At 38.6% G+C, this 27,623-nt stretch overlaps 1 protein-coding gene across 18 annotated transcripts in view; it reads left to right on the forward strand.

Annotated features, from left to right (window-relative positions):
- Positions 1-27,623, forward strand: part of camk2g2 (calcium/calmodulin-dependent protein kinase (CaM kinase) II gamma 2) — a 95,169-nt gene that overhangs the window by 60,777 nt on the left and 6,769 nt on the right. For 2 of the 18 annotated variants that reach the window (XM_041789155.1, XM_041789161.1), the window contains exons 10-18: positions 1,553-1,675; positions 6,381-6,464; positions 6,552-6,594; positions 7,427-7,486; positions 12,155-12,195; positions 16,582-16,656; positions 19,353-19,397; positions 21,511-21,565; positions 27,127-27,231. In XM_041789155.1, the coding sequence (XP_041645089.1) occupies positions 1,553-1,675; positions 6,381-6,464; positions 6,552-6,594; positions 7,427-7,486; positions 12,155-12,195; positions 16,582-16,656; positions 19,353-19,397; positions 21,511-21,565; positions 27,127-27,231 (631 nt within the window). Of the gene's footprint in view, positions 1-1,552; positions 1,676-6,380; positions 6,465-6,551; positions 6,595-7,426; positions 7,487-12,154; positions 12,196-12,934; positions 12,968-16,581; positions 16,657-19,352; positions 19,398-21,510; positions 21,566-27,126; positions 27,232-27,623 lie in introns of all 18 variants that reach the window. The other 16 variants (XM_041789159.1, XM_041789163.1, XM_041789160.1 and 13 more) reach the window with 13 other exon arrangements.

A 27,623-nucleotide genomic window follows, 5' to 3' on the forward strand; every position in this document is an offset into this window, starting at 1 on the left:
CAGTAAACATGTAGACTCAATTAAACTGGTAAGGTGAAAATTAACAAGCAAACAAACATTAAGTTAATGCTATTTCTACATTAACACCAAACAATCAACATAAAGAAATAACATAATGGGACTGAAAAGGTGTAGGCTGAAGCCTTCACTTATTTCACCTACCCTTTTCAAACTCATCTTTTACTTAACTCCCTTTAGATTTATAAAAACAATAAGATAAACATAACTAAATACATATTCATCATATATAGACCCTTTGTCTATCCAAAATCTCAGACACGTGTTCATACTACGGTTCTATACTTTACAATCATCTTTAGTTTAAATAAATTTTAAACTTACTTTGTGTTTGACAGTCTTTCATTTCTGTTTCTAATCCATTCCACAGACTAACTCCATAAACTGAAACACATCTTAGATTAACATTAGTTCTGCTTTTTGTTTTTGTGAACACAGCTCCCCCTCAGTTCATACTCACATTCTCTGATCTGAAACAACCTCTGGATACAGTCTGGTAACATCTTATTGTATGCTTTGTACATTAGTTAGGCTATTCCCAAACCTACAAGATCACAAAATTTGACAGCCTTTAGATTTATAAATAATTTCTTTGTTGGTTCTCAATTATTAGCTTTGTTTATGAGCCTGATTGCTTTCTTTTGAAGCAAAAAAATTGGATTTGTGATTGTTGAATGAATTTTTTCAAATGGCAATGAAATTAAATTAAGAACATCTTAAGTTTTATACAATATAGCAATAGACTTTGAATTCAGTTTTAATGCATTTAACATGAGGTCTCCAACATAGTTTGAGATCTATGACAATTCCTAAGAATTTATTCTCATAAACTTGTTCTATTTCAATATCATCTATCATGACTTTTACCTTAGTATTATTTTTTCAGATTTCCAAATATCATTTTATTTTATTTTATTTAGTTTTATTAAAATTTAAAGATAATTTATTGACACTGAACCATCGTTTCAAAACGTCCAATTCCTTTACAGCTGTATCCAGAAGCTAATCAAGGTTTTGACCAGAGCAAAACAAGTTTGTGTCATCAGCAAACAAAATTAAAGTAAACAATTTTGACACATCACGAATATCATTAATATCCAATATAAAACAATTTGGACCTTTGTGGGACCCCACAAGTGACCTGTAACATGTCAGACTTGTTATTGTTTATTTGCATGTATTGATGTCTGTTCTTCAGGTAGCTGCTGAACCATTTGTGTGCTATCCCTCTGATTCCGTATCTTTGTCATTTAGACAGTAACAATCTATTGTGTCGAATACTTTTTTAAAATCTAAAAAAATACCTACTGTATAGTCTTTATTGCCTATTGCTGTGGCTATTTTTTCTGTGAGGTCTATGATTGACATTGATGTGAAACGGTTTTATCTGAAGCCATATTGATGTTCGTTAAGTAAGTTGTGATTCTCTGTGAAGTGATAAAGTCTATTGACAAAGGGAAGTATGCCTGTTATTAGTGACTGGTTAAAGATATGGTATATGGGTTTTCCTTCTTTTTTATTTCCCTTCTCCCAGTTTCCCTCTCCAGAGTGGGACACAGTGACCCCTGAGGCCAAGAATCTGATCAATCAGATGTTAACAATTAACCCTGCCAAACGGATCACTGCCGACCAGGCGCTTAAGCATCCCTGGGTCTGCGTAAGTCACACTTCTCTTCTTCACATCCAGCCAGGAGCTTGCACACCCTGACAGAAAACTGTATAATAAATTCAAACAGCAACATGTTGAAACCTTATTGCTCAGTGATAGACCAGAAACAGTTGAATAAATATAAAACCTCGCTCCTGAACCGTGGTTCTCAACTGGTGGGTCAGGACCTAAAAGTAGGTCACTGCTGATGCTGATGTCATTTAGTCATTTAAGTGTGCCTGAGGAAAAAAAAATGTGGCAGAAAAACTTTGATGTACGTACAGAAGCCCTAAGCAGACATATGCCATATTTTATTTTCTACTCTGTTTTCCCATAAAAATAATTAGGGCCCGAGCACTGACCAGTGCAAGAGCCCTGTTGTATTTTTGCTTTGTTTGATTTTTTTCACCTCTTTCAGGTATGTTTTGGGGGCCTTAACATATGTGAAAACTCTCTTTTTTTTTCTCCCAAAAATTGTCCCCCTCGGAAATAGCCATCTGATGGTGGAACGGTGTAAGTCCAGTCCATTGACAGTTTCCTCTAGGGGGTGCCAAAAGTGAGATAGGGCCCTGGGTAACACGTACATCACAGATCCCCAAATGGCGGCTAGTGGGCCACTTCTGACCCGCCATCAGGTGTCATCTGGCCCGTGAGACATTTGAGAAAAAAGACAGAATTTTTTAAAAGTATATTCATTTTCAATATTAAGCTTCTTGGGTGTTTAAAAGACAAATTTTCACACATTTATCATGATCTTTCTACAATTATAGCAAGGAAAGGTTATGATATGATGCAATAAATAAATTGGATATGCTATATTGAACTCTCTTTAGAGCAGGGAGGAACATTGAAAAAGACGCAGAGCAGCAGCAGCGCTAGTGCTTCACCCCAGCTCCTCAAACATGTTGCCCAAAAAGAGTCTGATACAGACTGCATGATTTTTAAGACTGAAGGAGAGGGATTATTTGGTCTAATTTTGATTTCTCTGTTTTTAAGATAAAGAATTTAACCACAGTGCGCAGCTGCACAGACTCTCATTGAATCCAGCCCTGCCCTCACCTCTGATAATTTTTCTGCATCTCAGACCATAACAAATGTCAGAGGTTTTTGCCTTTTAAAACCAAACATCTATTCCCATGGGGGATTAAAACAGCTGCTCTCAGGATAGCAGACACTTTCCCTGCGTAATTGTCCGTCAGCCCCAAATGCAGACATCGTATCTCGCTTTGGTGAGTGATTTAGTTCAAACTCCAGCCTGATTTAACCCCTCATTATGAAAATGTGTGATGCCAAACTAATAATTAAATTTATTTACATACAATTTCATTTTATGTCAACAAGACGTGTAATTATGGTCTTGATCACTTACGTTTTAACGGGACATTGTAAATCTTATGGTGTATTTGACCCCAGGTGGCATTAAACGGTAAAAATTACCTTCATAATGATAAAACAAATTCTTCATAACTGAACATTTAATGCTAACCTGGACACAGGCTGTCATATGACTTGAGAGGTCGGCATTTAAGTCTTGATGCAGCGCAAAAAGACATAATTAGAGAGATGCGCCACTGCATGACGCGCGCAGGGAAGTCAGGGGGATTCAGAGAGAACAGACATGCACAGGAATGACTGTTGTAGGTCAGACATTGTTTATAAGTCAAGTTTTCAACCAGTAGGTGAGGGTTTGTAGCTCTTTGAGCAGTAATAGCACAGTAGTTGGGGAAACATCTCCGAAGGATCCTCCTATCTCTCTTGACGCTGTGTACTGATCCTAGGTCAGGTAAAATAATCTCAGGGTCAGATCTGATATTGTGGACAACAGTTTGCCATTTTAAAGCCATAAACAGTCATGCTGAATGAATGTTTATAATAAATATTCAAGTCTTATAAATTTAGCATCAGTGGGTCATACAGACATTAAAAATGCAAAAAAGAATTGCCACCTGATACAAGAACAGCATATTTATGATTGAACTGTTTAGATTACTTGCAAGTAAGTCCTCTGTCTGAAGAAGCTAATATATTCATATACATACACACATATGTGTATAAATGTGTGTGTGTGTGTATTTATATATATATATATATATATATATATATATATATATATATATATATATATATATATATATATATATGCGAACATCCAAGAAACTTTAATGGTGTCCAAAAAAAAAAATCCATGTCTGGCCCTCGGCTTCCTGTCCTTGAAATATTTTGGCCCTCGGGTAAAACCAATAGGAACCCTGACGTACATGCATGAAACTCAGTACACATATGTATCATGATGTGACAAAAAAACTACATTATGACCATCCTTTAAACTGTACAAGAACCAAACTACAGACAGCGAAATGTCAACTTTTAGCATTTTTGGGCCTTTTTTACTGATTGACACTTTGCAAATTTGAACAAACTAGTCTGAGGGATTTTATCTGATTGACTCCAGAATTGTTTAACCCAAACTAGACAACCTTGAGACCCAAAGTTGTGCGAACTGTGAGTTTTCACCACAGGGCGGAGTCGTTATCAGAGCACAAACTTAAACTTCGTTTTTGTCAATTTTTGGCTGTAAAATTACACAAACATCACCTCAGAACTTTTTGGTGTTTATTTCAATCATCACCAAACTCCACAAGGATAATCACACACTGGTAGAGCCCTGCGTGGGACTGTGTTCTTCATCCCGCTCCTGCCCACTCCCACTGAATTTCTGACCATTACCGCCCGCAACCGCAATGTGTGTGTTGCACTCCCGCCCGCACCCGCAATGTGTATGTCCACTCTTGCCCGCACCTGCAAAACCCTGAGAATTCATGCCTGCACAATAATAGAGATGCATTGATTTTATGTCTTCTCCCGTCCCGCAGGAGAAAACACATCATTTTATAGGCCATTAATAGAGATTCAGACCAGGTGTTGTTTCGGCGGTAAAGGGGAAACAAAAGTGTCAAGGAATACATCAAAAACGAAAACAGTGCTTTGGGCAAAAACGAGCCAAGAAGATCATGCGAGTGCAAACAACCTATTAATCTAAACGATTAAAAAAAGAATCAGCTGCAGAAAAGCATGTACAATTGCCCATCGACAGAGAGCATCTCTCTCCCTCACTCTCTCTCTCTGAGCGGCAGCTGTCAGTCAAATCTGCCGCGTTTCAGCACCAGGGCAGCTCATTTAGCCATTCTCAGCATAAACATTACTACTTCTTACAACACAAGAACCCGCTTTTTCAGTTGAAATAATTATTTATGAAACTGTACTTGTCTCGCCATTTAGTATTTAGTAGTAGATATTAATCTGTTATTCCATCAGAGCTTGTCTGCAGAAACAAAACTTGTCAGACTTGCTCTGTTTTCTTTTTCTGTTGTAAAGACATTGTTTGAGCTTCTTTTCTACATAATTTGTTGACTCCATCATCCTGTCGCTCGGCTGCATCCAAATCCCGCAGTGTTTATTTTTCAGCCGCCCGTTCCCGCCCAGAGCAAAGTTCAAACCGCCCACTCCCGCGAGATTTGCTTTGGGTCCCACAGGAAACTGGTGGGACACAATCCTAATGCAGCCCTCTACACACTGGTCCTGAATACATCCATGCATCAGTATCATTACTTTTTCACAGCGCCCCCTTCTGCCAGTTGAACATTTGCACCACTGATTTTTAATGTGTTTTTCATGTGTTACCACAAAAAATTAGCCCCGGCACACCGTTCAACCCAGGTTTATGAATTTTGGTGTGGGTATAGGGCATCATGAGACCAACAAAAAAGCCTCAAAGACCCATGCCCAAAACCCAACAGGAAGTCCACCAGCCTCGTCGCAATTTCAAAATAAGTAGAATCTCATGGTTTCTTATTAGTTTACTCTTTCTTACTTTTTAAAAGCTTTATTCTATGTTCTTCAACATTCTGTGGAAAGATAGCAGTGTCACAATGAACTCAACTACATACAAAGCGCCCTCTACTGGCAATGGGAAGTAACACAAATGAGTCATATCTTCATTCATCCTTTATGTACTTAACCTTTAAAGCTCTGATTTTGAAAGAACACCCTCAATATTTCGATTTCTCGTCAAAGGATGTCTCACCCAACTATTCACACATACCAGCGTTGGAGACACACCCGGACATATGTTGGGGTGTGAGGGCTCTTCAGTGCTGCTTGAAGCCCTAGTTAAATTTGCTTTTCGTTACATTTTGACGTAGCTCTTAATCCTTTTTATCGGAATAACAAAGCATTATGCATTTTGTCCTCTCAGAGCTTCTGTATTGATGTGATTTTAAACCATGTTTGTTCTGTTGTGGGTATTTGTTCAGTTATGTTTTTTCCATCTGATGTCCAGACTGCAACATCAGTTAGATATAATGTGAGATCACTAAGATGAATTTTTATATGATCTATGAAATAAGCCAGTAAATTGAACTAGGTAGCTGTAAATTAATTTGAATTCAGAGCTCAAAATAAGGCAATAAAGGGCCATCAAAGGGATTAAAGTAATCAGTAAAATCTTAAAATTTATTCAAAAACAAAGTAAGAGTCAGTGTTAAATTATGGTGATGTTACCATGTCTGAATAAAGCCACGCAATTTTAATATCTACAAACATTCATCTAATCAGGACTTGTCATTTAGAAGTGATATATGAATTGAAAAGCATGCCCATGATGTTGAAATGAAATTTCATCCATAGTTAATGTGATTTCCTCTCCTACAAACAGCAACGCTCCACTGTGGCCTCCATGATGCACCGCCAAGAGACTGTGGAGTGTCTGCGCAAGTTTAATGCTAGGAGAAAACTTAAAGTGAGTATGGACACGTACTTAAACACACAAACATCTATGGTCATGTGACACAAATCCCTATAGTGTTATTTTGTTTTGTCCCTTTAGGGAGCTATCCTCACAACGATGCTGGTGTCCAGGAACTTTTCAGGTGAGCTTTGCATTGATACTAATTACACATAATCTACTGTTTTAATCTGGTCCTTTTACTTCAAACAACACCTGTGCTATTCTTATAAGGATTTTAAAAGCAACACAAAGAAGCAGCTGGGTATAAAGAAACTGAATTAGTTTGTGCAAAAATAGACTCTCGTTATGTGTCACTTGAAAGAACACTGTTTCCTGATCTGATCTCTCATGGAGGCTGAGGAATAGATACCTCTGATTATTTCCTACTTACCTCCTGTCTGGGATCAATATTTTCTTTAGCCTGAATCTACTTTTCTTAACCACAGAATTTTATTCCTGTTCACGTTTGCCTGTCAGCCTCATCCGCAGTTTTGATTTTTTACTCAGGGGTTTGGCTTGGATTTCTTTCTCGTAAGCAGTTCAATCACTGAGTCTTTTTGATTGAACACCCAATTTGTGGGGAATACAATGGCCTATATACAATATATTAATGCATTTGGTTCTGTGTTTCTGTGCTTTCATGGAAGCCATTCAGCTCCTCAGGATAACAGCCAGCTGCTTTCAACCTGTCAACATAGGCTGAAGAATCAAGAGGGGCCAGACCTCCATATGGCTTTGTTCATAACTGTAGGCATATTTTTTGAGTGAAACTCCTTAGAAACAAGATTAGGAAGTTCAAGGTACAGGATTTGTGTATCAGAGAGGATTTCCCATCTTTAGGATCAGATTGGCAGCTGCATCTCTGAAACCCCATCTTTATCTTTCCTGTCCAAAAGTTTGTTGACAGCTGTTGAGCTTTAGTAAGGCTCTTGCCCCACCTGTGCCTCCATATTGAATCCCTCTCTGTCCAATAGTGGGACGGCAGCATACCAGCCCTGCCGCTACCACCAGCACGGCCGCAATGGCACAGGAAGGTACGTGTGCTCGAGGGGGTGTTGGAGTCGGGCACTGCCAACTTCAGACTCAGGCTATTGGCATGCAGCCTGGGCTGCTTGAACCCCTCCACCTCGTGCCTGCTGCTACTGCACAGTGATGAACACTGTTGAATGGTTGTCATTGCACTGGGGCATCCTACACAAACACACATAAACATGTAAATAGAAACCACAACTGCAGCTCCATTTTTGACCTTTCAGCACTGCTGAGTGTTTTGATGCTCTAATGAACTGAGCTCCTCTCCAGGACGGGCTATTTAATTTCCTGTGTTGAACACAACAACCATTTAACTGACACCCAGCATGACCCTCCAAGCTCCTTCCAAGGACTGCAGCTGCCACTAAGTAAAGCTCTGTTTACACTTCTCTGCATCAGCACAACAAGCCTCTGCAAGTTTAACCTTTTATCTAGTAAATGAAAATAGACACATCAACATACAATCTCTGTATTCGGATGCCCAGTCGATGCCTGCCTGTGATCGCTTCAACCTTCCAACCGCATGGCTCTGGCACTAACAGCCAGCCAAGCATGTGTATGAGCGTACAGCACAATATGCTTACCTGCATGGGAAGCTGGATAAACAGAATGTAAAGTGTCTTGTGTTATCTCTGTTTTTTCTGTCTCCTCTCTCCTGCCTGCTCTGTTTTTTTAATGTATGTGTGCAAACAGACCAAATCTGAAAGTGTCAGTATGCTTAAGCTAAATGCTAGCATGGTCTTGAGTGTCTGACCCACCTTCCTTTAGTCCTTTCAAACATAAAGTTAGGGGAGGGCTGTATTCAAACTGGATTCTCATTATGCATAACTTACATCCAAAGAATTCAAAACTAGAGCAACACTTTAGAATGTCTTAACATGAAGCCAGCATTGTCATGGTGCTTCAGACTAATCATATTTCTAAACCACTGCAGAGGTCAGGGAGGAGCCTCATGATGCACAGTACAAGTGTATCTCGAAAAATTTGAATATCATGAAAAGTTCCCTTTTTTCCCGTGATTTAAATCAAGAAGTGAAACTTCCATATGTTCTACATCCATCATTACAAAGAAAAATATTTCAAGGTTTTTTTTTTTAAATGTTGATGAGCATGCCTTACAGCTCACACAAATCAAAAATCTGCTATCTGAAAATATTAGAATATGCCCAAACATCATTCCAAAAACAGGATTTATGATAAGAAATGTTGACCTTCTGGAAAATTATGCTCATTTATGCACTCAGTAATTGGTTGGAGCTCCTTTTGCGCAAATTACTGCGTCTATGTGAAGTGACATGGAGCAAATCAGTCTGTGGCATTTTTGGGCTTTTATGAAGCCCAGGTTGCTCTGACAGCGGCCTTCAGCTCATCTGTATTGTAGAGTCTGGTGTCTCTCCTCTTCCTCTTGACATTTCCCCAGAGATTCGCTATGGAGTTCATGCCAGTTGGCGGGCAAATCAAACACAGTAATAGAATAGTCAGCAAACCAGTTTCTGGCAGTTTGGGCTTCACTGTGGACAGGTGCCAAGTCCTGCTGAAAAAGGAAATGAGCATCTCCATAAAGCTTCTCAGCAGATGTTAAGTACTAATCAACGGCTGACAATGTTGCCACTGGACCAACAGCAGCAGATGACATGGTACCCCAAACCACCACTGACTGGGAAAACTTCACACTGGACTTCAAGCACCTTGGATTCTGTGCCTCTCTGGTCTTCCTCTAGACTCTGGGACCTTGATTTCCAAAAGAAATGCAACATTTAGTTTCACCTGAAAACAGGACGTAGTACCACCTAGCAACAGTCCAGTTCTTTTTCTCCTCAGCCCAGGTGAGACACTGATTACATTGTCTGTAGTTCAGGATTGGCTCCAGACTAAGAACACAACACTTGTAGTCTATCTCTTGGACATATCTGTGTGTGGTGGCTCTTGATACACTGACTCCAGCCTCAGTCCACTCTTTGCGATGCTCCTCTAGGTTGTTGAATCTGCGTTGTTCTCTGATGGTTGAGCTCATCCCTGTTGCTTTAATCCTTTTTTTGCCACACTTTTCCCTTCTAGTCAACATTCCTTTAAATATGCACTGATCCAGCACTTTGAGAACAGCCTGACCTTTCAGCAGTCAACTTCTGTGGCTTACCATTCCTTTGAAGGGTGTCATTGATTGTCTTCTGGACAAGATTCAAGTCAGCAATCTTCCCCATGATTGTGATTGTGTGAACTGAACCACAGTGAGAGAATGAAGGCTCAGGAAACCTTTGCAAATCGGATGTTTCCAAAATACTCTAATATTATTCTAAGATAGTAGATTTTTGATTTTCATGAGCTGGAAGTCATACTCATCAAGCTTAAAACAACAACAAAAGTTTTACTTTGTATGAGATATATCTTGTTTACACAGAAATTAAACTTTATGAAGTAAATCACAGAAAACATGAACTTATACTTTATATTCTATTTTTTTTAGATGTGTCTGTAAAGAGGAGGCACCTACCAAACTTTATGTAACAGAATTACTCTTGAGAGGCATAGCTGGCCAAATCTTATATACAGTGATATATAGTTATTGCAGAACTCTTATAGATACACAAAAACAGCAAAATGATAGATTAGACAAAAAATATGTGATTAGAAAGTAAATGTTTGCCCTGAGAGCATGTATTCATTGTCTGCAGCCCTAAGGAAATGGGACTCTCCTCTCTCTCAAGCAGCCTTATTACAATATTACATATCTTAAATCTTAAGATATTCAGTATTTTAAATCTATGATTCTGGATTCATAGCTATAAACTAACACATGAAAATCTGCACTGCTTCTTCTTTGCTTGCAGAAAATTATTATTGTATTGACCATGATCAACTATGTATAGTTGGCTCATAAAGAGGAAGGACTTCTGTTGCTTTTACTCCATGGGAACTGTCTCATAAGAATGACATATTACTCCATGCTGCTGTATGCACTGGTATGGAAGCCCAAATAATGCAAGTATCTTTATATTTTATTGCATTTTCACAGGGTTCAATAAAATGCATGGGTACTTTTAGGACTTATGTATGAGGGACTCCTTATGCTGATTATTTTACCCATTTGTTGGGTGGTTAAAAGAATTGAGAATTTTAAATAGGTACCACACTTTGTTCCCTTGAGCTGTCTGATCCATTGTGCTCTGTTTTTACTCTTTAATAATGTCAGTGCAAGTGGACCCTAAACTGTCATACTCCTAAGATGGTTTGAAGCATACTGAGCCCTTTACAGGTTGATAAAAGATGTGACAAGGGGAGCTGCTAGCTTAATGCCCCTTTTGTTTTTATCTAGAAATAGATGTTACTACACCATGCTGGGTATGACAACTTTCTCATATGCTTGATTCTGATAAGGACTTTTTTAACCTAAGGATTATGATGTTGTATACATTTTAAGGTCAAAATGTGGTTTTGAGATAAAGTTTAGAGCTTTAAAGGTTTTGTTTAGTTTTACCTAAAAGCCTGACAGGTGTTTGTGTCTGCAGTTGTCATCATCATTTGTCAGTTCAGATATTAAGATGCAGATGTTAAAAGCAGTGCTGTTTTCTTGCCTTTTCTATTTGCCCTCCTTCCTACTTTATAAATGGAAGGTAAGGGAGGATCAATGGAACACAACTATGCTATTATGTGATTTTATATTTATGGGTTTATATGCTACGGTTTATTATTTGTAATTTGCTTGTTGGTGGGCATGCTTTTGGACACTTCCCTTTACTTTCCTGTGAAAAGTGTGTGTTGTTGTCACTTGTAAATAATTATTTTATTGTGTGTGTGTGTGTGGGTGTGTGTGTGTGTGTGGTCAGATTTTCAGATGCATGCAGATGACTTGTGATCATTGTGGGCTACCAGAGTTTGTCTTGAAATGAACTTGTACGATTAAAGTATGTGGTGTTAGACCTGCAGCAGCAGGTTTTTAATGTGTTCTCTTCATGCCACAGTTAACATTGTTAGCTGAATCACACTTAAAAAGTCACTTTTTATTTTCAGAGACATAAGCAACAGGTTGTCTTGGATGGAAGTAGCTCATGGTGTCAGTAACTCGATCAGTGAATTGATTTTTTTATTCATCCATCCATTCTTCCTCAAGATAGACTAAAGCTCACTCGACAGAGATCAAAGATCAACTTATTCTTGTTTATGGCAAAGCTTGGACATATTGTGTATGCTTTACACGGCACTGGAATTCATTTTTTTAAACTGCTATCGATGTTTAGTGTTTCAGCTGGTCTTAGAAAGGTTTATACTTTTATAAACATTTTAGACAACAATATTCAAATGAAGAAGAGATTGAAAGGGGGAAATGATGAAAATGATTCTATACTTTTTTAGGAGGAGGGTGAGAAATTGTAATTTTTTTCTGTTTGTAGTTAATGGTGGTGTTTTTAGATCAGCCCTTGAAGCTCTGAGATTTTGTATTTCAATTAATTTTGATTTATAAAATATGATCTATTTTTTTTAGCCACTAAATAAAACATTAGACTTGCTTTAAGATTATTTAATTTTATTTTATAATTTGTTTTTTGATTGAAATGTACTTCATGAAATTATAATATCTTGGTCAAAAACAAGAGAATTGTTTTTTGACACTAAATAAAAATATAAAAGTTACTGTCTAAGGCTGTGCCCTTACCATCTTTTCTTTCTTTCAGCATGCAAAACCTTACTAAACAAAAAGTCTGACGGAGTGAAGGTAAGCTCCCTCACAGATAAGGAACTTATTGACTTTTCCGTCTAACTTATTGACTGTCTTACTCTTCCTGTCCTCTGCTTCCTCCTTCTAAGTCTGTCACCTGTCAGACCTACTCTGTTTTAACCTCTTTATTTGATATAAGTGTATAATAAGCAGTATGTTTTTGTGTTTAATAACCCATGTGCTTTGGTGCTCTTTTATTAGTGTAAATTTTGTCTATCACATGTTTTTTATTTGGTCAGAGAAAGAAATGATCTTGAAGAAATACAGGAAAAAGTAAAAGCTTTCTTATGTTTTGCAGTTAAATGCAGGTTTAAGAGATACGATACTAAGTTAACTCTTTTTTTTTTTCTTTTTTCTTTTTAAGCCCACAGTCAGTGTAAATGCATGCAGTGAAGCGCCATGATCAACAAGAGCCAAAACAACGTATCAATTACCTTCAATAATTAAGACCCTTCCCACCCCCCAAAAAATCAAATACATTACACATCCATTAAAACAATTTCAGCTCGTCTGTTAAAAAAAACTCCCTTGACTGTTTTTCTTGCTGGTTCTTAGTATTTCTCTGAAACCCTTTTTAGTATCCCTATGCCTCATTTCTGTTTCTTTATGCAGCTCTTTGGTTCCTCCTCTCTTTATCTGGGATTATTCTGGCAGCTTCACTTTTACTGTTTTGATTAGCTCTTTGTTTCCCGATGACCCCTTATTTTTCCTCCTCCTTTACATTGCTGTCTGTCAGAAAAGGAAGTCCAGCTCGAGTGTTTGTTTGATGGTGAGATCGGTTTTCGTCTTTTTTTTTGTTTTGTTTTTGTTCATTTTCATTGTTCTTCTCTCCCCATTTTTCTGAGTATCCCTCCCAGCCCTCCCGTCCCTCCTTTTTGTTTCTTTTATTTTCCTTTTAATGGGCAGAGATGCTTGAAGCATAATCTATGACAGTTTTTGTCATCTTGTTTGATATTTGTTGGATTTCCCAGCTCCATCCAACATCCCCGCATCTCCTTCTGCCATAAACGCCACCAAAACCATTTCAGCTCTCAACAAATGACACACACTCACACTGACACATGTCCAGTTATCCTCGCCTTTCAGCTGTGATTTGGATGAGATCAGACACTTTGGCTTTCTCTCTGTGCCAAAGCCATCCTCTGACCACCATGGAAGTAAGGGCTGTTATAGTTGTAAAAAAAAAAAACATAAAATACAGCCCTTTTTCTTTGTAATTTATGCCATATTTATTGTGCCATCATTGCTTTTATTGAACTTTTCCTTGTAAAAAGCTGTCTTGGTTATTTGAAAGTAAGCTATTAAACAACAGACAGTCTATTCCCAAAATATATAAAACTTCAGAGAGCATGAAGTCAATAAATTTAGGCACTGATACATTTTGGTGTAAAAATATCTGTTCTTATTTTAGAATTTGGCAATGTTTGAAGAAAACAACACATGTAGTAAATGCATTTTTTTACAAAAGTAATCAAGTAACCACCATTCATTAAGAATAACAAGAAGCCTTATTGAGGCCATATTATAGTTGTGTTTAAGTATGGGTACCAAAAGGGCACTTTTATGTGCCATACTCTGAAGAAAATAGATTATTTATACCATAAAAATATGATTTAAAAGTGCACTTCTCAAACTTGAGCTTACATGGGTTATTTTTTGATGCCCAGCTATAAATAACATTTTTCTTTGAAGATATAAGTTCATGTTAACATTTTTATAGCCCTCAGAAAACTGCACCAATGTCTGAGAACTCCTGTGCTGTGACAAATCATACTATTTTGATCAACCAAGGAAAGATAAATAAATTCATCATTCTCTTAAATATTCCTGTGAAACTAGAAAAGGATTGATTGGTCAGCTGTTATGAAAATACTGTTTTGTATTCTCATGTTGTCCTTAGTAAGATAAAGGCAGTAAACAAAAATCATGCACAGCATTTTCACTTCTGATTCACTCAACGCAGACAGATTTTTACAATTGTGCTTAATCTCAGTAATATAAAGCCCACCTATTCATAAAGAGACTCGTTTTGCTTGTTGTTTTCAGTGTTGTGCATTACTTTTTCCATTAGGAGATGTGCTTAGGGCCACAGAGACTACCAAAATAGTTTGCAGATCCCTGCTGGGGAATCCTTCATTTTAAAGTTGCAGAAAAACAGCCCAAAAGCTTGCAGCGCTTGTTTCTAACCTATTGTTGATGTAATCCATCCACACCTCTTAACTTTCTTTTGGGAAAACTGATTTGCATTCAAGAAGAAGCGTCTCTCTTTTCCCTCTGGTCAGCTGAAGGGAGAGTCCAGCTCAAACTGGGTTTTCTTGTTTAGATCACAGACATGTGCAGCTGAATCTCTATTTGAGCTTAAATTTTCCAACAAAAATTATGATTAGTTTTTGTGTGACCAAGTAGTAATGAAAAAAAAGAACTCAAGTAGTTTTGGTGCATTTTCATAAAATAAAGAGACCTGCAGGAGATTAAAAATGATCAAAGGCTGCAGAGGCAGATATCCTAGCTTTTTTCCTAGTTGTGATCGAACTAACAATTAAAATATAACCCCCATATCAAAATCTGTGTTTTAAAGTTACCTGTTCCACGTACATGCCCATCTATTTTAAACTCTACACAACAAAGAGCGTGTAAAACACTCTTTGTTGAGAATAGTCACAGATATCCGTGTGTTATTCTTCCAGACTGAACTTCAGGCTGAGTGGTAGATGAGTATTATTTTCATTGTATAGTTTCAATTTAAACACATACACTCAATCAATAATCAATCAATCTTTATTTGTGTAGCACCAATTCATAACCAACAGTATCTTAACACCCTTTTCAAAAACAGCAGGTGAAGACCGTACTCTTTGTTAGATTGTTTTTGTCATTAATCCACCATGAGCAGAGCACTAAGCAACATTTGGCAAGTTAAAGTGGTAAGGAAAACTTCCTTTAACAGGGGGAAACCTCGAGAAGATCCGGACTAGGAATCAACATGATGATAATGTATATTTTAAATGTGTGGTCATTTTTTCAGCAGTTTTCAGTTCAAATGGATGAGTGCAGATGATTCACCGGGCATTATGTTTGAATTAAAATATATTGATTCAGTCTGGCTTAGCACAGCTGCACCTACAGAGAGAAGTTGTGCACCAAGACCATATTAAACACATTTTATTTCTTTAAAGTGAGTGCAATTATGTTGCAAGAGCTTAGCGTGGATGCTGCTAAAGCGCCAGTTTTATCAGAAATCGACGACACTTTTCGTTAAAAGAAGAACAAAGAACAGCAGTGAGTTGTTTTCTTTTCAAAAACGTCAAAAGTCGTGAACTGTCATGTCTATAGTCACCATGGTTCGCATTATTCCTCGATAGTTGGACCTCGGTCACAGCTACGTCACGTGTTGTTCTGATTGGCCCGTAAAGATGTGACAGACAGATTGTCATCCAATCACACTCCGAGTTCGTTTCAAAGCCTCTGCCCTTTCCCAAACACTTAGTATTGAAGGTTTTCCAGATGGATGTGTGAAACAAATCCAGTTTTCATTTAGTTTAGTGGTCAGATTAAAGCTTGCATCATCAAATTTAAGCCAAAGCAGTAAAGAACTGTTCAGAGTTCTGGGACTAAGTGGCATACGTTTTGTCTTAGTTATGGCTTTGCATGAGATAAAATTAAGGAAATAACAAAGTACAGAGCATACCCTTGCACGCACATACTGCTGTACTCCACTAGTCAAAACTTGTCATCAAGGCCTTTCACTGCATGCACAGACCTGGACTGGAAACAAAATCATGAAATTAATTTTGTACTCAGTTATTCATGCTTTGGCTATGTTTCTGCCAGGATACTGCGTGTCGTATACAAAGGCTGGGTTGTCTCCTTTCAAGATGATTTTGTTTAACTGACTTTAAAAGTTCTAGGAAACTAATTTGAAAAAAAATCATTCTAATTTTCTGTAGTTGAGCTAATTTTTATTTCCATGTTTTTATATTTTGCAATGTCTGAAAAGTAATAGACTCTAAATGCAGGCATACTTGAGAATATTACACTCATAAAGCCCTTTAAACCCTTGATGAAGAGCTTTATTAGAGAAAAAGGGGCTCATGTCACCTAACAATTTAGAAAGCTTTTCTAATAGGGATCATGTTACAGATTAAAGAGATTATCTTTGATTTTTTTTTACATAGAAGAGAATATACAAACATCTAAGCAGAAAGCAGAACAGAGCAGATTGTTGAAATATGTTTAGTAGTGAACTCTCCTCCCAGACTGTGTAGCTTTATCTCCTGCTCATTCATAATGGCTGTGTAATGGCCATATTCCTGCTCTCTTTGGATTTACATAGGACGGTTTATAGGAGTCAATCTGTGTTGTGTTTCTTTGCCCCTGTCATAGGGGAACAACAGTAATAACAGTGTAGTAAGCAGCAGCAGCACCAAAGACAGCAGCATGTCATCTACAGCACCAATGGTATCTCATCTCTATTTGTTTTCTCTCACTTTGCTTTTAATGGCATCATTTCATCTTTTTAGTATTTAGTTCTGTCTCCTCCTCATCTTTTTGTCACATCCCATGTTCAGTGAACTCTTCCCTGTACGTCACCACCTCTCTCTCTCTCTCTCTCTCACTCTCTCTCATGCTTCATCATCTGCCTCTCTGCTTCTGTATTGAGCACAAACTGTGATGTTGCTGGTGGATTTGACAATGTTGAAATTGAACTGCTGGTTTGGGCCCTAGAGCGTCTCTCATAGCTTGTGTTTTACCCAGATGTATTGCAGCCACACAGGTTTATATGCACAGCTCTGACAGGAAGACAAATGAGTTTCATTTTGGGATACAACAGCAGACACTTCAATCAAGTTCTGCTCAGCCAGATCCTGACAACTCCCCTGTGTGTTCAAATGTGTCTCGTGAGATTTGTTGATGGTTTGTCTTTAAAAGGAGAAGGATTTCTGCAATGTATTTTAAAGCAGAACAAACTTAAACCTTGGCTGCATCAGACATTAGCCATTAAGAAGTCACTTTTATTTATGACCTCTTAATGATGAAGTTTCTGGGTAAAACAGGGGCAGGAGGGGATGGGTAACAAGGAGAGACCATTGTTGTATGAAGATGCAGCCCCTATCATGTCATTTCATGATATATAGAGCACACTGAAGCACATGCTGTAAAACACTTGGAAAGGTAGCAATCTTCTCATCTTGTTACTCTATGCGAGAAGCGAAGTAGATTCCCTTTATTTTTTACATTGTACTAATTCTGCCCATCAGTCCCTCTTACGTTAGATGAAGTAGCAAAGATGGGAGTGATGAAAATGTAATAATTTGAAGATATGCAAAGTAACAACTTTGCATATCTTCACTGTTTGAAGGCTTAAAATGCCAGTAAGAAAAAGAAATCCAAGACACATTTCCACATAATTCAGAATTTCATTAAAGGGGCTGCATTTTCTATCGCTGTGTTTCCTGGATATTTGGTCTAGTATTGATCAGTATCTGAAGCTTGAGTGTGTAAGTCTTAAGTATTACGGTGGATTTGTTTTTTTCAAATATGCAGAACTTGCTGTTCCGTAACTGTTTTGTGCTGAATGTTTTTGGTTAAGGGTCAAAATTGAGAATAAGGATAAAATGAGGCATCCCAGCTGCCATACCTCTGTGAACACTTGTTTGCCAAAACAAATCAGCTGTTTCATGAAAATATATATGTCTGGATTACTTTTGGGTCAGTTTTCTCATTATAAAGCACCAAATTGAATATATCATTATCTTCAACTTGTAAGTACTACTTAAATATTAAAACATTCTGCATTTAAATTTTGAGAAAGGGTTAATATGACACCTTCTCACTCCTAACTAATAAAACATGATTGCTTGTTTATTGGCCTTGAACTCACAGTATGATACACCCCCTACACGTTGGTTTGACTTGTCCCCTGTGCACGTCCTCAAAAATGAGCACCATGCAGATGCAGTATGGAGCGTGCCATACTGCATCTGCATCTGAGGCCTCACACTAGAGGATCCTCAAATCTTAAGCAATTTTACAAACGAGGGAGACCACAGACATGAAGACAAATTCAAACGATTTTTTGTCTTATAATCCTCTGAGCAAACTGAAATTAATGTACAGTTGTGCTGAAGTTTGTGTATGGTGAAAGTACATACACCTGGCTGGTGATGATGCTGGTCTTCTTGTTGCATTGGTTGTAGTGGGTTGTCTGTCAGAGGCATTACAACCTCAAACCATAAATATTTAAGATGTTTGATATTTAAAATTCAGGGACTCGGAGGCTGTGACGCAATTTGGAGCAATAGAATAATTGTTTATTATTGTTTAGGGTTATTCAGACAAATAATCATTTGCGATGAGCCTCCGTTCGGCATACACCCCTATGAGCAGGGAGGGAAATCTGGACTTAAATCAGACTGAAACTATGTAGTTTGTGGGCAGCCTTAGTCCACAGTTCTCCATATCTAATCAATCTGTTAATGTTACTGCAGAGAGACAAATATCCATGACTACCTAGCTTAGAGAGGTAATTCTGCTGTGCGTGTGTCCATGGCTGTTCGTATTACTTTTTCTTTTCATTAAATGCATATCTGATGAGGATATGCTGACATAATACAAAACCAAAGGACCTTTCAACGAATCAACCCCCTACCATTTTGACAATTACACTGCATAACTCGATTTCCACTTATCATCCAAGAGTACCTACAGCGTCACTTGAAAATCACTGGAGTGAGCAGATGTTGCATTTGACTCTTTAATGTGACATAAAGGTTGCTTAAAATCTGCCTTAAACCTGCATAGTGTGTGTTCCCTCACTTACCTTCTTCTCAGTCTTGACCCTGATTGGAGAATCTGTGTTTAGCAGCTTTAAGTGTTCAGACCTGTACTCATGCATTTTGGAGACATTTTTAGGCCACAGTGCTGGTGAAAGGTTAAAAAAAAAACTCTCCTCTACAGCACCCTCTACACTCATCTGCTTAATCACTATCAGTGCTTCTCAGCCTCTGTAGCGTCGCTTTGTTTTGGTGTGCGCACATGTTTTGTGTATTTGTTGTCATGGAATACATTGGTATTCCCTGGCATCTTTCCCGGTGCCCCAACCCCATCTATTCATCCCCTCCCTGCATGGTAAAGTGTCTCCTACCTCCCTCCAGGAAGCCCAGACAACTGTTGTACACAACCCAGCTGACGGCACCAAGGTAAGCCCTTCTTTCTCCCACCACAAGCCACCAGCCTCTACTAACACTAGCAGGGAACATGTGGAGGATTTTCTCTAAATTTACTCCATACATCTCTGTCAAAAATGACTGTAACGACTCTTTATGCCTCATTGTGCACCTAATGGGAGCTGGCTTCTGTTAGCGTGTTTTGTAATTTCTCTTCCTGATTACCAGAAGGGATTTCACTGGAGAATTAAATCCTGTGAACTCTTAAAATCTGGAGGCAGATCAGAACAGCTTCTGCTTGTAGTAAAGGCTTTTATGGTGCCACTGGAATAAATGTAGAATATCACTGTTCTATTGTTATAAATTTATGCAGAAAAAACATTGACCTTAATATAAGGTGCATGAATGAGTTCAACAAGAGGTTTATAAAATTTCATGCTTTATACTTTTATAGTTTTAAATGATGACTTCATTCATGGACTGAAATTAGTCTGGTCTTACCTACAATTACTCAACACCAAAGACCTGACCAATCAGAGCTGCTGTTAATGGTCCATAAAGTGTTGACACTTCTTATCCAGTTGTTTAATGACTTGGCTCACTACAAAACTGTTGCTTCAGATTGTGGTGGCTTCTTTAAACAGTTAATACAAATACAAATAAACCACTGACAACAGGAATGTTGCATACGATTTGAGGTGAAAATAGCATTTCTCAAGCTTTACTGACAATTTAATTAAAAAACATAATCAAGAAGCCAAACAGGGCAGAAGATTATACAGGACAAAAAACAGGAAAATAGTTGAGTTAACTCCGTAGTAGGCCATAGGGCTCACTATCTTGACCAAAACTGTCTAACAAAATAAAATGGAAGTCATAGAAATTAAAAGACTGAAAATGGGACAGCTTATTAATCAGTTTTTAATAAAAAATTCAAATGAAGGCTTTGCCATTCAGAGGCTTGTAGAAGAGAATAGTGATTTATTGGAGGGTCTGGCAGTGTATTTAACTTTGAGTTTGATAATGAAAAACTATGATCCAAATCCCCAAATTACATTTTAAGGTGTATTGATTCCTCTGCTCTTTAGTTTATCTGTTCCCCTGCAAGATTAACTTTAAACTCTCTTCAACTTTGTAAGAGCTGTCAAAGTTTTGATGTAGCCTTACATGTGGTAATATTCTCTAGTTATGAAAGCACTCTGTAAAGCTTAGATGAGAAACTAGTAAGTCTGTTTCAACTAGGGATGTTTACAAATTCATTGTAGCCATTGATACCAATATAGAAATCAGGGCTGGGCAATTAATTGATGTTTGAATTATTATTAGATTAAATCCCATTCCAATATGCAGTAAATAACTTGGACACCAAACCTTCAGGAAGTTTCAGGCATTAAAATGATAAAGGAATAGCCTTATATACTGGTCTCATTTGCTTATGTCAACAGTGTTTCATAACCAGCTAAAAAATCCTCAAAGGAGCGTTAATGTTAAGGGAAACATAGCTTATAACATATACCATACTAGAATAACATTGATAAAAATACAGTAGAAATGTGCAGTTATTCTGGTGGCACCCTGCAGTAAACCTGCTATACTTTTCCAGATTTTAATGTTAAATGACACAGAAAATCCTGCACGTAGCATCTTCAAAAGCATAAATGCACTCTTAACAATGGTGTCTTCAAATATTCCTATCTGACTTTTTACCAAATTACTAACTGCCTGTGCTTGTTATTTTAGTTTATTAGCCTGCTTTGCTAGTATCACTAAATATTTAATTCCCAACACAGCTTCACTATTTCCTTAAGACTCACGTCTGTACGTCCTCTAGAGGAGCACTTACACTCAAACACTCTCCTTTACGTTAGAATAAGCCACAGGATAAGTAAATACTCACACATCGTCACTCTGATACGCGTGGCTCTCTGCGCTGCTTTCCCAGCTGGTTTGTGCTCCTGGGAGGGAGTTGTCCATCCATCCATCCATCTGTCTGTGAGGTTGTCTGTGCGTTTGTATGCGCAAAGGGCCCAAGGCTTCCCCAACAATGTGTCACGTAAAAATTAACAAATGATGTATCTAACCTCTTCTTTCCCTCTCCTTTCGAAACTTCTTTTCTCTCTTTCCATCCCTCTTCTCTGTCTGACAGGGCTCTACAGAGAGCTGCAATAACACAGAAGAGGAGGAGATGAAAGGTAGGAAAGGTACTTGTCCAACTTTCACCTACTTTGCATGCCTGTTTACCTTCACTATATATTTAGTCTAACTCCTGACAAGACAGAGAAATACAGCAAGAAGTCCTGCGCTTTGTTTCTTCACTGTATATTAAAGGTAATGCATGCCTGCTGGAGGAGGCTTCAGGCAGCTGTCAGCTCCAAAAGAGAGCCTATTAGGCTAATAAAAGCTTGGAGATACAAAGCATTTAGCAGGTGAAAGATGACAGATGCCTTTAAGTATTACAGAAAAGACAAATATATTGTGAACAATTGGACGTGAACACTGTAAGTATCTCAAAGAATTTAGTCTCTATTTTTTTTAAGAAACAATCCATTCATTTAACAAACAGGACCGTCAGTAGCATATGGGAGAACTAAATACAGCAACGACAACCTGGCACCTCCTCCTAAGGCAGTCACCAGCCTGGTCACAGACTGCTGTGGGATGGCATCCCATTCTTCAGTCAGCCAATGTGGTTGTGTTGGTCACTGTGACACAAACAGCTAATCCCAAACTAATCCCGCAACTGTTGAGGTCACAACTGCTGGCAGCCCATTCCATCTTCTCCACTCCCAAATTCTGGAGGTAGTCTCTGATAAACCCCGGTCTGTGGGGGCGAGCATTGTCATCTTGGAGGATAGAGTTTGGGCCCAGACTGTGGAGATATGGGATTGCTACTGGTTGCAGAATCTCATCTCGATATCTCTCTGCATTGAGATTGCCTTCAATGATGACAAGCCTCATTTTTCCAGTGAGGGAGGTGCCCCCACACACCATCACACTACCTCTACAAAAGATATTACTCTATCGGTGCAGCAATCAGCATAGCGTTCTCTCCGTCTTCTCTGCACTTCACCCCTACAATCTCCCTACTGTAGGCAGAATCAGGACTCATCACTGAACAAAACGTTCCTCCCGTGTTCAGGTTCTAGTGCACATGTTGCTGACACCAGTGCAAATGGGCCTGATTGTAGAGGGCAGTCATGGCAGCCCTTTGAGACAGGACATTAGCTGCGTGCAGTCTGTTCTGGTTGTCTGGTCAGATAGATGTCGGCCATATCATCCTGCAAACCTTGACTGTAGAATAAAGTCTATGGTTCCTAAGTGCTGACTGGGTGAGGAAAGTGTCTTCTTGGGGTGTGGTCTTCTTGGGGCCACCATTTTGCGGCTGTTATATGGACTTGGTCTTCAGTGTGGTGATGGTACACACTCCAGATAATGCTGCAACTTGGTTATGTGATACACCAGCATGAAGTTGCCCTGTCACATGCGCTGTATTCAGATCAGTCAGTCGTGGCATGCAGTTCTTGGAGCAGACACCTACTGTCCACTGTAGCAGGGCCCATGTTCACAGGTGCTGACTATCAGGTTCCAATCAGGCACCTGATTGTCAGCACCTGGAGGTATCAGAAACTCATAACCAGTGTTGATAGCATCAGAAAAATAAGCAGTATGGCATTAGCAGAGAGGAGCTGGCAAATTTGCCAGGATTGTATAAAACCTTTATTAAACATTATTTATCTGAAAATCTTTAAGTCTTAAAACTGTATCTCTTTAATTTGAGATGTTTGAGGTTCTCTTTGACACACTGTACTGTACTGTGCGTCTACCAGTGCCTACTTCTGGTTATTGCTGTATGTGAGCATGTGCTTGACAGAAACATGTTCCACCTAAGCCTTTAATTAGTCGTCTTCAGGTCAGAGATGACCCTCAGTGTCTTCAGTTGAGTGAAGTAGGACAGCACTACCTGCAGCGGTCCAGCACACAGTTAATCCAGTTACTGAAGGCAGCTTTCTGCAGGTTTACCAGCAGTCGATCTTATTGCTGCTCAAGGCTGACATGCAACAGAAAGGTTGTTGTTCATGATTCTCTGAGGCTTATGGCTTTGTTGACATGAGGTAATTATTTTTGTCAGCTCTGAAATACAAACTTAAACTGATAGAATAATTAAGCTCCTCCATGGCCTCCTCCTCCTCCCATGGTCAACATAAGAAATGTTACAACTGTGAAGCACAGACTGGTATGCAGAAGCTTCCATACTATCACCAAATACTAAAGAGCCTGCTGCATCAACTGATAGCAAGATTAGTCCCACAAATGAGTGTGAATTAACACAAGAGGCTTTGTATCTTTTAGTAATCAAAAAACATGTGCGTATCATCCTTCAAACCAACCAGAATACAGTAGACTTAAACAGGGGAGTATCTTACTGCTCTCACAATGGAAGAAGGAGCAATACTGGTCATAACTTCAGGTACTTCGCAAAAAATTAGAATGTCATGGATAAGTTTAGTATTTTTTTTGTCACTCATTTTAGAAGTGAAACCCATATATTGTACGGACTTGTTACACACAGAGTGAAATATTTCAATCCTTTATTTCTTGAAATGTTGATGATTATTAACCTGACACGCCAGATGGATTTGTTTCACATCCATCTGGGAAAGCTTCAATAGGAAACGTTTGAGAAAAGGCAGATGATTTAAAAAAACTCGGAGTGTTATTGGGTGAACATTCTGTCTGTCACATCTCTATGGCCCAATCAGAGCAACAAAACACGTGACATAGCCCCTATCAAGCTGCGTGTGCGCAGCTACTGAGGAATAACGCGAAACATGGCAACTATAGACATGTAAGTACTCGACTTTTGTCGTTTTTGAAAAGAAAACAACTCATTTTTGTTCTTTGTTCTTCTTTCAACAAAGAAATGTCGTCAAGTTCTGATAAAACTGGCGCTTTAGCAGCATCCATGCTAATCTCTTCCTCCATAACTGCACCAGCTCTTGCTGCTGCTTGTTTACATCATGACTCTGCTGCGCCTGAAAGTACTGCCCCTTGTTGCTGATTGGTCCTCTCACTTTCTAACTGGGCCCAAACGTTTCAGAATGGAGCTTTGCAAGATGGATTCGCCAGTGAAAAACAAGGAAACGAGCGTATCCATCTGCTTTGCAAGGTTAGATGATTTTGGCTTACAGATAAGAAAACCCAAAACTCAGTGTCTCAAAAAATTAGAATATTACATAAGATCAATTGAAAAAGGATGTTTTAAACAGAAATGTCAGGTTTCTTAAAAGTATGTTGATTTCTATGCCTTCCTTACTCAGTTGGGCCTCCTTTTGCATGAATTACTACATCAATACGGTGTGGCATGGAGGCGATCAACCTGTGGCACTGCTCAGGTGTAACGGAAGCCCAGGTTGCTTTGATAGCGGCCTTCAGGTCATCTGCATTGTTGGGTCTGGTGGCTCTCATCTTCCTCTTGACAGTACCCCATAGATTCTCTACGGGGTTCAGCTCAGGCTAGGTTGCTGGCCAGTCAAGCACAGTAACACCATGGTCATTGAACCAGCTTTTGGTACCTTTGGCAGTGTGGGCAGGTGCCAAGTCCTGCTGGAAAATGAAATCAGCATCTCCATAAAGCTTGTCAGCAAAGGGAAGCATGAAGTGCTCTAAAATGTCCTGGTAGATGGCTGTGTTGACTGTGGACTTCAGAAAACAAAGTGAACCAACACCAGCAGATGCCATGGCAGCCCAAATCATCACTGACTGTGGAAACTTCACACTGGACTTCAAGCAACGTGGATTCTGCGCCTCTCCACGCTTCTAGATCCCAGAGTCTGGAGGAGGAGTGGAGAGGCACAGAATCCATGTTGCTTAAAGTCCAGTGTGAAGTTTCCACAATCAGTGGTGATTTGGGCGGAGGAGCCCAAAAACACCAACCATCAGTTTGCAATTTGCTCTTTAAGTTATCTAATACAGTTTTTCTCTTGATCACTGAACAGTGTCAGTCAAGTACATAAACAGTATTATTTTGTGTGTTGGCAGGGTTTAAAGATTGAAAAGGGCTCTGCAGAGCACTGTAGACTTCTGTAGTTTGTCTCTGTCCCTCTTTAACCTGCTCGTAGAGGTGTAGCTGCATGTGAAGTTGTGTGTAAACTTTCACCTGAGCGCCAAAACATTTTCACTTTAAGCAGTGTTCGAGATTAACGACAGTAGTTGTTGCAGCAGGTCACTGATCCCTCTGTGCTCCTGGACTTATGCATAAAGCTTCTTGCATGTCATTTAATTTAGAGGACAAGTGACTTGAACGGTTTGGCTGTGTCTGTGGCTTGTTCATCTTATTGTTTTTTTCTTAGTTTGTGATTTTTTTTTATATGGCTTGTTATCCAAGGGCAATTAACAACACGAGTGAAACATTTACTTCTTCATGTTTTCTCTGAACAAAATAGAGGGGTCAGGCTGCAGACCATACATTTCTGACTGCCACTCTCACAAAACATTTATCAGAGAAGCCATATGTCTCAGAATGGAAATACAAGCTTAAACTTTTTAAAGAAAAAATTATTATAATTATTATAAACTTCTATTAAGGTTTGGTTAGTGTAATTGTTAGGATACCAAAAGTTAAATGTGAAAAACCTGACCCTCAAAAACTAATAACAAAACGTTACATAAAGCCGGGTAAACAGTCTGTTCACAAGAAAAAAAAGCTTTTCCTCCATGAAAACATTCTTATGCAGCAAACATAGCCCATGTAGCTCAGTTAGCTGTGTAAGCTGCATAGATAACGTAGCTAATGCGGCTATCATAGGTAAAGCTAAGCTTTAAAAGCAGCTACGTAAACTATCTAGGTTCTCCCTGTAGCTACATTTGCTTTAGCCATGTTTGCTAAAGCTCATATTGCTAAAGCTAACTTAGAAACATTGGCTATAGTAATGTTCACTATGTAGCTATCTAAAACTAAAGAAGCTAAAGCGAGCCACTATACGTCTATCTACAGGTCTACATAATCTGATCCTGGATCAGATCTCTGACCTTTTTCTCTGTTTTATTTATGAAATGTTGCATAGTCTGTAATGTTTGCAATGTGATTGTTTCATGAATGTAACTGCCAGACTTTGTTTATGAATAAAACATTGAATTAGAAAAAATCTAAAATGTTTTACCGGCAAATTACAGCAGTTCCATTCTGAAATAGTCTGCGTCTCAGATAAACGATCTGTGAGAGCGGACATCAGAGATGTACGGTCTGCAGCCAGACTGTCTTGTTGGAAGAAAAGTGTGATCTAATTTTGACCCTTTATCTTAAAATTTTGAGATGTCTTGCTGGCCTGTGGCAACAAATTTTTGACACTGTCTTAGCTGCACCAAAAAATTATTTAAATAAATAATAAATCTATTGTTTTTTTTTCTTTTAAACTATCGTATCCATTAGTTTAAACTCCTGAGCTAGTCTTATTACTGATAATCACAAAAAAATGTAGTGATCACGTTAGTGTAGTGTTTACTATCAAATATTATTCATAGGCCTGGTTGTCAGAATATTTCCCCTTCTCTGTTGAAAGTTAAATTGATTTTTTTGCTGTTATTTGTGTTTTCTTGACTTAATTTGTATGTATGTATATGTATGTAATATGTAATGTGATATATATAACAGTAGATGTTATGTTTTTATGTGTTTATTAATTTATTCAGTCAATAGTTTGGTGGTAGACACATCCTCACAGGCACTCTGTCAGTGTATGTTTTTGTGTTGTGAACGGTGCAGTGGCTGCCTGTGAGTCTACCAGCAGCGACAGTGCTGTGGTAAACCTGTGCAGCACTGGTGAGGAGCAGACCCAGACCCTGTCTCCTCACAGCATACCAGCCACCTGTAAGTCAGTAGCAGTCTATCTGACTCACCTCTCTGCTCTGACCGCTGTGTGTTCACCTTTCCTCTTCACACCCAGCACCTGTTTCTTAAGCAACAAATCCACCCTTTAAGCAGAGCAAGACATTTTAGTATTAAAAAACTTCACACTAAACGGATTTAAGGTTTGACTTCTTCACTTCCATTTTTCACCAAGTCACTGCATGTGTCTCCTCTGCCCTCCTGTGCTGCCATCTATTGGCACTAAAGCCTAACTACAAGATGCTGTCCTCTTTTTATATTTTAGAGTCTGGAGTCTGATTTCCTTTAATGACTTCTTGATTTACTCTGTGCAGAATAAGCAACATTTAATGCCATGTGAATAGTTATGAACATGGCCTCTCAGTTTGCTAAAT

The sequence above is a fragment of the Cheilinus undulatus genome, linkage group 6 (genome assembly GCF_018320785.1).
Source record: "Cheilinus undulatus linkage group 6, ASM1832078v1, whole genome shotgun sequence".
Taxonomy (NCBI): Eukaryota; Metazoa; Chordata; class Actinopteri; order Labriformes; family Labridae; genus Cheilinus; species Cheilinus undulatus.